Below are 10,000 nucleotides of genomic sequence, written 5' to 3'. Positions count from 1 at the left end.
CTATAAAAAAAAACAGAGTCAGGCAATGCCCGACTCTTCGCCAGACAATCCGTAATCGGTACCATAAGACCCTACTTTCCCTTCGCCTGGCGTTGCCAGCCGCTAAAGGGTCGAATTTTCGTACCACAAAACACCACTTTCAGCTTCGCCAGGCGTTCACAGTAGAAAAAGTATTGGAACATCGCCTGACTATGAAAGCCAGCTATACCCCTCTCTTTCATCGCCACTTTTATAAGTATTTCTCAATAAAGTTAAACTGAATGAATTTTAATTAACTTATAACAACTAAAAATTTACATGTTATTTATTTGAGTTGAACTAATTGTAAAAGAGAATGTGATTTTATAATATTCCCACTTTTAAAATTATTAAACTATACTTTGTTGACTTCTAGACAGGCACAGCTGTGGAAAGCATCGAGAACGTAGCTGTCATCCCCAAAATAAACACATATATCAGGTAAGAAAACTGTTGACAGCTATTGTTACCATATCATGAAAGATTTTAAAAAGTGAGTGAACGTGTTTTGCGCATTTAAAGTAAATAACTCTGCTCCTCAGTGAAGATATGAGATGGTACCAAACTCGTCTTGGCATTGGCCATTTAATTAACACTTTGAGAGGTTTTACTGGTGCATGTCCAGTTTCATACAGCCTCCTTTTAGACGAAAAATAATATATGCAAATGATAGAGCGAGTGATTCTAAGAAACTTATCTTCTACGAACTTCAACCGCAACTCAAACATTACAAAGTTAATGGACATCATATTGGTTTGAATAGTTAATTGTTTATTAAATTATCAGGAAAATCGAAAAGCACAATTTTCCTAGAAAATATGTTTTGGTTAGCTTGTTATTAGTGGAGGCCATGACCATCGCTTGACAATACACGAATGTGATGAACATTTTAACCAATCACATTGTTATTTACTTGATATTGGCAGAATTTGTCATTAATAGTGTATTTACAATGCTAACCCATTATTTTCCGAACACATTTTATGCCCTTTCCAAGTACTCTAATCTAGCTTTCATTTCAAAGTCAGATGCCAAAGTAAAAATACATTAGTCTTGTAAAACTCCCAAGGATTTTAATAAATATAATTTGTTTCAGAAATGGCTGCAGCATTCAATGAATTAGAGTGTCTTGAAGCCCTTGAAGACCTAGATACTGCAGACCAACAGGATATTCCCAGAAGATGCATCACTGACAGGATGAATCTTTTCTCTGCATGATGAGGAGTTCATCAAAAGATTCCGCTTATCAAAAACAACAGCACACAATTTACTAGACAAGCTACAGATTCAAGAAACTCGAGATGGGAGAGGTAATATTGACTTTAATTGAGCCAGTTGAATTATTTCATGTTAACAGCATTATAACTTTTGCTTGTATTATTATAAATGCAGTTGTAAGTTTTTTTTTAGAAAATCCAAATGAAATTTCTAAATATTAACACAAATACATAGATAAATAAGAAGTTATTAAGTATGTCTTTTGATAAATAAAACATTTTTAGTAAAATCATGATAATATATCCATGTTGATATTTTGTAATTAACTTAATAATTAAATGCTGATGTAGTTATTAAAATGTTCTAAATATGTATGAGTTTTACAACAAGGGTTATATTTAGAGAATAGTGATTTATTCTGAATGTCAAAATCTAAAATATGTTGCATTTCTTTTCAGGATCACCAGTACCACCGCACCTACAACTGTTAATTACATTGCGATGGATGGCCACTGGTAGCTTCCAGTTGACTATTGCTGACACTTTTGACGTTTCACAACAACTTGTGAGCAACTGCACAGCCAAAATAGTCTGAGCCATTGCATCTCTGCTACAAGATTATGTGAAATGATCATTGAAAGAACATTTTTCTAACATCAGGAATTATTATTTTGAAATGTCTGGTTTTCCTGGGGTATTGGGTGCAGTTGACTGCACACATATACCTATTCATAGTCCTGGAGGTGCTAGAGCAGAAGAGTTCAGGTGTAGAAAGGGATTTTTTTCTTTGAATGTTCAGGCAGCTTGTGGACCAAATTTAGAATTTTTGGACTTTGTGTGCCATTGACCTGGCTCTGTTCATGACAGCCGAATATTTAATAATAGCAGATTATTTTTTGATCTTCAACATGATCTGCTAGAAGGGCATCACTTATTAGGTGACTCAGCCTATCCACTGCTACCATTCCTCCTCACCCCAGTGGCAAATCCTGTTGGCCAAAGAGAAGTCAGATACAATATATCACATTCCAAAGCACGAAATACCATTGAAAGAGCATTTGGTGTTCTGAAAATGAGATTCAGGTGCCTCACCATTCCATTGAAAATTAATTTAACAACAGTCATGACGACTATTTGCAGTGCAGCTGTGTTGCATAATATGGCTGTTAAGTATAAAGAAGATCTGTACATGTGTAATGATGATGGAGAGGAAGAAAGTGTAAATATTGAAGAAAATATAGAAAACTTTGTAAATGCTGCCGGTCGACAGAAGATAAATAATATCATTAATGAATATTTTTCTTAAATGTTTCAAGCCAAAATGCCATTTTTTGTTGATATTTTTCTGTTTTGCTTAAATTAAGCATATGACAGTTATGATTTTGATTGTACACTACAGCAATCCTCAGGATATGACAATTATGATTTACTTTGACTGTATATTATAATGTTCCTCATATGAAAATAAGGGTTTACTTTGATTGTCTATCATACGATTCCTAATGATATGAGTTATGATTTGTTCTGATTGTACATTTTACTATTCCTCGGGATATGAAAATTATGTTTTATTTGAGTTTTCCTTATACTATTCCTCATGATAATGTCCATGTCTTTGATATGCATAATTCATTATATCTTGAATATAATGGATAATAAAAAACATGAAAATTGATATTGTTTCCTTTATCAAAATAACACTTTCTGCTTATTGTAAGTACATTGTCAAATATTTTAAGTATGATGGTATAAAAGTAAATAAAGTAAGGTGTATGTCATGAAATATTTATAGTTAATAAATAACCTTAAAATATAGCATTCATCCAAAACCAAATTTGAGTGACACAAAGAAAGAAAACTGGAAACTTATATTAATGAAAAAGATTGCAAAACATGGATACATAATCTTGATGCCACGATGAGAGCCTTTAATGATTTAAAGAGTCCAGCTCCTTCAGTTTCTTCTCCCAAAACATTCTTTTAGCCCTAAGCATGTGAATTTTTTCTTGATGACATTCTTCCAAATGCTCTAGTGTTCGTTTGCTTAACCGAGTTTCTAACTCCATCTTCCGTTTATAATAATTTTCAACAGCACTTGAGATTTGAATTTGGGATTTCTGTTTTTCAGTTTTTGCCCTTAGTTTCTTATGGATGGGCTTTCCTTTTTCTGTTGATTTTCCAACGGGACCACTAATCAGTTCTAATTCAGTATCATCGTCACTGCAGCAGATTACTTCACTTGAGGTTACTTGGCTGGTTTCACCTACATTAGTCGTCTTTGAAGTAAAAGAAAGATTTCTAGCTTGGGAGTTGTCTGAAAAAAAAAAACAGAACAAAAAAACAATGAGATTTATGATATACAATTCATTATTTCTGACTATGTCATGTACACAAATCTTTGATGATTTATTAATCTTATCACCTTGCTCATGTAGGCCTGCATCCATATCCCACGCATTATGAAGGGGATCTTGTTCCTGTTGAATGATCATAAGACTGCCTGTGGTGTCTTTTTCTTTTGGTGCAGGCTGTGGCCCACCACCAGTTTTATTTTTTTCAAATTTAAATTTTGCATAACTATTTTTAGCTCTGAAAAGGAATGAGAAACCGACATTATTTTATGATTTGACCTTCATGCCAATGGTAGAGTCTACTTGGTTAGTTATGACCTGATTCAATGCAATTTATTTTTATGTGTCATGATTGCGTATAAAAATTTCATGTTGCGTGTAAACTTACTTATTTCTGATGTTTTCCCAGATTTTTCTCACTTGCTGGGGAGTTCTCATGCACCCAGTTTTCTTATTAAAGTTTCCTACGATTTCCTGCCAAACCTTGTGTTTTTTTGCAACTATTGTGTGACTTGTTGCTTTGTCACCAATAACATCATAATGCTCTTTGACTAAATCAAGCAAAATGTCTTTATCCGAGGCAGAAACAGGGGTAACTCTCTTTGATGTACCTGCGACAGCCATGGTGACACGTGCGACTAGGTAAACAAATTCAAATTTCCCGTGTGCGACTAGGTAAACAATTTAAAATTTCCCGCGTCATTCAAAGTTAGCGCTGTTCTATCTAGCGGAAACACGAGCGAAGGATCGCCTGACGAAAGTGTTCTTTCGTGGTACGCTCGGAAAGGGCAGGCGATTGCCTGCCCTTTCCCGAAACTTTTATGGTACGGCCCAGTGACCTACCTGTAGCAAAAAAAATAACAAGACATACTGTTAATACATACATTTTTCATAACACATTTTACTCACTTTGGTGTTGAAGTGTGTGCCTTCTGGGTAGGTGCTGGTGGTCCTACATCTGACTGCTTTGCTGAAGTGCGTACAACTTGCTGGGGTTTCACACCACCTTTGTTGATGAGATTGCTGCGGGCTGTGTTCTGAGACTGTTTGGCAGCCTTGCCTGTGCTAATCATGGAGCCCTTCTGATTCCCTTTGGCGGCCAGGCGTTTAGCTCGGCGCTTCCAGTTCTGTCAACGACGAGTTCTCTTTGTGAGCATGTACGGAACTTGGTGAAACCAAATGAAGTCAAATGTATTCATGTTTGATTTTCACAGTATGTTCAAGACCAAACAAAAACATATATCAATGCTAACATATTTCTGGGTTGTTGGTACTAATGCCCATAGTTCTCCCAGTCTTTTATTCACAGCAGAAAAATCTGAAACATAAAAACATAGCCGAGTTATATAAGACAAGTCTAAAAGCAACTGATTTGCTTACAATGCCTGTTTAAAATTATTATAAATCTGGTGAAACCTAAAGAGAAACATCAAGTAAGAGAAGAATAGAGTATTTGTTGGTCATCTAAACATACACTAAATACATCTAATCATCAGATTATATTCAACATCCACATAATCCTTGCCAAAACCATGGCTTTTGTTAAGTTAGTAAAATATTGCAACATTGCACTGTTTTGTGCTACTTGTTTTTGTCTATGACTGCCAACGGATTTTCCTAGCTTGATATAACTTTCTTTTTATCTTTTTTCTTTGTAATGAAAAACTGCTTTGAATCTGAAATATCACAAATGTTTACATCATCTGTAAATTAAAAATCTTAAAATTTTTGATCTTATACCCTAAAAAAATATTTCAAAAAATTGCAAAACAATATTCAACCTTAAATTCACTGTAAATTCAATGAAGAATTTTAACTCAAGAATAAAACAATCTAAGCCATTCCCCTTCGACCAAGAAATTCAGTCTTCATTTAAACGCCAAAATTTAAATCAACATATATATACACACTGGCTTACACTTTACTTACCCATGTTGGGATTTGCTTGTATAATGCCAGGTCTGATTTCTCTCGCCCACAACATATAGGCTGTGAATCTTGATTTCTGAAAAACAGAAATAATAAATCATCCTCTCTATCAATTAAATTACCTGTTCATATATAAATTACAACCCTTTCACAAATTAAACACTAATAGATAGGTATGGTAAAAAGATAGCAAATGCATGTTCATACATCATGGTAACAAATGGACTGCAGATGAATTTCAAAAAAAATATATATATATATATATAAAAAAGGAAAACTAATAATAACTTTCATGAACTTGGATGCAAGCCTTGTTTGCAAATTTGGATTTTGCTGATAGATAACCTACAACCTAGTCAAACAAACAGAACTTATCCAAATGTTTTTTTCAGTTCAATAAAAGATGGTATCTATTCTTCTTTCAGAAACAATCAGATATAACCATATATTCTAATTTACTTCAGTTCTTCAGTTTGGATTTCTTGGAATCCAAAGAGACAAAGAACTTTTTCATTTTATACAAATCTAAGATTCCTAAGCATCCAAATATACATCAGTTCAAATAAATAATATCAGACAGATCTCGCAATCTAAAGCAAAACAACAGATTATTCCTTCCTTATAAATCAAAGATAAACAAGTATATTCATACATGTAAGTTTCTACTGTAAATCCCTTAAATTTCCAGATGCTAGAGAAGAAACAGAACTTACTCCCTTATCCTTGCGCTGTGCTTTCTTTCGCTGCACAACCTGGCCGTCCTTCAGCATGATGTTCTTTTTCCCTTGTTTCTCAGACAGATACAGAGACTGTGCCTGTAAAGAGTATTTTAGAGTATCAGCAAATCATATTTGTTTAGCAAAAAAACATATGCTTTAAACTCAAAATGTTAACCTTTTTCTTATAAATATGCCAGCATATTGTATAATATCAACAGAAAAAGCACTATCAAATTACCATAAAAAGATGTGAGAAGTACTTCCTGCAGAGTTCTAAATGCTTGCTTTAAATTAATATATATATATACAAAATATGCAAACATTTTTACAGGGTGTTTATCAATCAACCCTCATATCATTCAATGTACACATACTGACAATAGTATTTTCTACCAAATATGACAAGGAGGCACACTAGCAAATAATGCCTACTAATGTTCTTGATCACAAAGGTAAGTAGTGGAGTCAGTCTTCTTTTTCTCTATGTAGGTTTGGGCTTCAACATCATATTATGATCTTCTTTTATCGCTAGATTTTTTATCATCACAAATTTTCAACATGCAGTTTGTAATGCTAAAAATGCATACCAGTGAAAGGGCTCAAATCCAATCTTTTGTACATCTTATACATTTACAGCAACCATAAACCATACATGCATATTTGGTATATATAAAAGATTACACAGCTTTCCCATGTAAATCTTTTAGATGCTTTGTCAAGCAACAACAAGTAAGAGGAGAATGTGATAACATCTTTGCCTCATGTTTACCCCAAGCTGTCAGTTAACTACCTTTAATCCTTTACTCACAGGCTAGAAATCTCCAGCCCCTCTTCCCAGGAGTGAAAGCAGCGTGCAGTTTCACTCACCTGGATGTGAGGTGTGTGCACCTGGGCCAGCTCACAAGCCTTGAGAAATTTTAGCTCTGTTTAGCAGGTGCTTTACAGAAAATAGCTACATCCTGTGATTGAAATCATCCCCTTATTTTATAGTCTGTACTCCATTTTAGGAGTGTATGTACAATCTCAGTGTACAAAAACAGTATTGTCTTTTCAAGAGAGAGGAGTGCAGAGGTCAAGGCATCAAACATATCACTGGTGATCATCTTCGGGAACTTGGCCAAAGACATTAAGGGATCTGTGGACCAGTACACCTGGACCGGAGACCTCCAATCTCTTCTTGTGCGAAGAGTGTGTTCGAGGAAGTTGATGGGTGTAACTGCAATTGTCACTGTATTCCACGTCAGGTCATGTGAGTCACATGACATGTCACATGACTGGTAAGGTGGCAAAAGAGTAGGAATCAAGTAACTACAGCCATACATCGACATCAAAAATGGCACAGCATTTTTCTTTTTCTTTTCTTCTCTTTCTTCCATGTTCTTTTCTCTTCTTTCTTGTTCTTTCTTTTCTTTCAATTTTATTCACACACACACACACACACACACACACACACACACACACACACACACACACACACACACACACACACACACACACACACACACACACACACACACACACACACACACACACACACACACACACGCACACACACACAAAACTTTGAAAACAATCCATTATAAAGGCGTGCAGCCATGACAGGGATATCCGTCACTGTTGAGAACACCATGACGGCTACAGCCATGCACAGAAGTAAGAGGTCAAACGCAAGTAATGGTATCCTCATATTTGCAATAAATATGTAGGCTCTTCTTTTTTTTGCAGAATATATATTGATATGAATTCCAGTAATAACAAATATTTCAAAATTCATTTTCATAATGCACACTTTTCCAACCTTAAAACTAAAAGCTATATAAAACTACACATGGTGAGATTAACACATCAAATTTTATTCCAATATTCTCTTTCTTTTTTTCTTTTTTACAAATAATCATTACCACAATATACACTAGAAATAAACTGATAAATTACATTTACAAATAAACTTTGATAATGTGGGGAAAAAAATCATAATAATTCAAAGTCATAGAAGCACAATCCAATTCTCCCCAAAAGGAAAGAATGATTAAAAGGACATTTTATTCAATACATTGCATCTAAATGGGTGACAGTACATCTGAAAGGATTTAGAAGAGACAGACGAATAGCAGAAAAAAATCATCATTACGCACCTGGCTATAATTAGAGGTTTCTCGTGGCATATCAGTCGAGTCATCATCAACATGCAAGGGGTCATTCCCCTCGTCTCCATCATCATTATCATCACCCTCTGCAACGTCTTCATCGCCATCATCATTATCTCCCCAGTCATCAACTTCTAAAGGTTCTGCAAACAGTGAGCAAGAGAGTGAGTTTTGATCAAGAAACTACATTCCCTGCACAAAAGTTTCTGTACAAAAATAACAAGAAAAAATGTTTTCCTAAATATTTTCCTTAACTGTGATTTCAATACACATACAACTTAATGTAAAGTAGGTCTCTCAGATATACATTTTTAATTTGGGATAACTACATATGTCATCAAAGACAGGATCACAAATGAAGGGAACCCAACAAGGGAATAATATGAGATTCTGCTAAACATTTTCCCATTCAAAATTGTCGTACGAGGATATTTCGTGTAAAGACTTCTAAAAACAAAACAATTTTTGACACATGAGAGAAGTTTTTACATAAAATATTTCAACCAGCAGGATTTGGTTCCTAAGCAAAAAAGCAAATGATCTGCTTCCTAAGCAAAAAAGCAAACCATTTGGTTCCTAAGCAAGAATAACAATTATTTGCTTACCAGATAAAATAACAGTATTTCTGAATAAAGTTTCAGTTTTCACTCACTCATTAATACACTCAGAACTGCACAGAAACAGATTTATAAAATTTCTCATGCCTTCAGACTTATTTCATATCTCTGGAAGTATCCTCACCTTAAAGTTTTTTATATATCAAAATCAACATCTTTCAGTAACACAAAGCCAGACTAAGTGCCCTAATAATTCTAAAAAGTACATTCTCATCTATAAAGCATTGCAACACACAAAATCATGCAAAAACACGAAAGCAAATCTTTTAATTCAAGAAACTATCACAACATACAACTTACCATCCTTTACTTCAAGTAAGTCATCATCCATCTCACCATCTGATTCATCATATACATCACTACCCTGAAAGACCAATCAGATTATCAAAACAATACACAAAGCACATACTGTTACAAAAACAACAGATCAGCAAATTAACCAAATGATTGTACAAACAACCCAAGTATTTACTGTTTACTGTCTAAAAGCTAGATCTAAATTTGCAATGTTCACATGCTTATTAATCCACCTTTCATGAATCAATACAGGTTTTCCCACAACTGAAATAACCTAACCCATTGGTGGACTTCATTCTTATCACACAAAATCTTCAGAATATTCTGTATTTTCAGAAATAGCAAAATAAACTCTCTCTTGAGGTCTCATTACTTTTTGTGGTGATTTTTGCGGCCTGTCAGTTTTACGCTTAAACCTGGTGTCGATCTCATCTGGAGACTCGAAGTCAGCTAACTTTGAAGATTTCTTCCTCACCCTCCCAGAGCGCGACACTCCTGTCACGTCTGAAAATGGTTGCAATGCAGACTTAAAATTATTGTCAACACTAAAGAATTACCTTTTTTAGACTCTGATCGTTAACAGCAGATTTAACAAATAAAGAGCTGAGTCCACACAGAATATATAAAAAAAAAGACCAAACGCCATGTGACAGTAGATGGAAAAAATTAGCATATAAACAAATTTTATCTTCTTTTGCTATATG

General features: G+C 34.4%; 2 protein-coding genes across 4 annotated transcripts in view; one reads left to right on the top strand and one right to left on the bottom strand.

The window, feature by feature from the left end:
* Positions 1-10,000, bottom strand: part of LOC113807316 (HMG box-containing protein 4) — a 15,470-nt gene that overhangs the window by 1,329 nt on the left and 4,141 nt on the right. Inside the window, exons 2-10 of one of the 3 annotated variants that reach the window (XM_027358554.2) lie at positions 9,670-9,800; positions 9,300-9,363; positions 8,371-8,525; positions 6,230-6,331; positions 5,517-5,592; positions 4,841-4,905; positions 4,497-4,714; positions 3,659-3,825; positions 3,019-3,550 (exon numbers count right to left, since the gene is read on the bottom strand). In XM_027358554.2, the coding sequence (XP_027214355.2) occupies positions 3,165-3,550; positions 3,659-3,825; positions 4,497-4,714; positions 4,841-4,905; positions 5,517-5,592; positions 6,230-6,331; positions 8,371-8,525; positions 9,300-9,363; positions 9,670-9,800 (1,364 nt within the window). In that variant the 3' untranslated portion in view covers positions 3,019-3,164. Of the gene's footprint in view, positions 1-3,018; positions 3,551-3,658; positions 3,826-4,496; positions 4,715-4,840; positions 4,906-5,516; positions 5,593-6,229; positions 6,332-8,370; positions 8,526-9,299; positions 9,364-9,669; positions 9,801-10,000 lie in introns of those variants that run through there. The other 2 variants (XM_070139094.1, XM_070139093.1) reach the window with 2 other exon arrangements.
* On the top strand, positions 1,320-2,655 carry LOC113812441 (putative nuclease HARBI1). Its single transcript, XM_070138982.1, has 4 exons — positions 1,320-1,328; positions 1,471-1,489; positions 1,695-1,825; positions 2,084-2,655. The coding sequence occupies exons 1-4, from the start codon at positions 1,320-1,322 to the stop codon at positions 2,540-2,542; spliced, it is 618 nt and encodes a 205-aa protein (XP_069995083.1). The 3' UTR covers positions 2,543-2,655.

Source organism: Penaeus vannamei, chromosome 25 (assembly GCF_042767895.1).
Source record: "Penaeus vannamei isolate JL-2024 chromosome 25, ASM4276789v1, whole genome shotgun sequence".
In the NCBI taxonomy this organism is placed as follows: domain Eukaryota; kingdom Metazoa; phylum Arthropoda; class Malacostraca; order Decapoda; family Penaeidae; genus Penaeus; species Penaeus vannamei.
Note: the sequence above shows the minus strand (reverse complement) of the source record. Positions and strands in the feature narration are given on the sequence as shown.

Excerpts from the sequence above, each read along its gene's own strand:
- LOC113812441 (XM_070138982.1), top strand. Across the intron at positions 1,826-2,083 it reads GCAACTGCACAGCCAAAATA|CCTGGCTCTGTTCATGACAG; the intron begins GTCTGAGCCATT and ends GTGTGCCATTGA.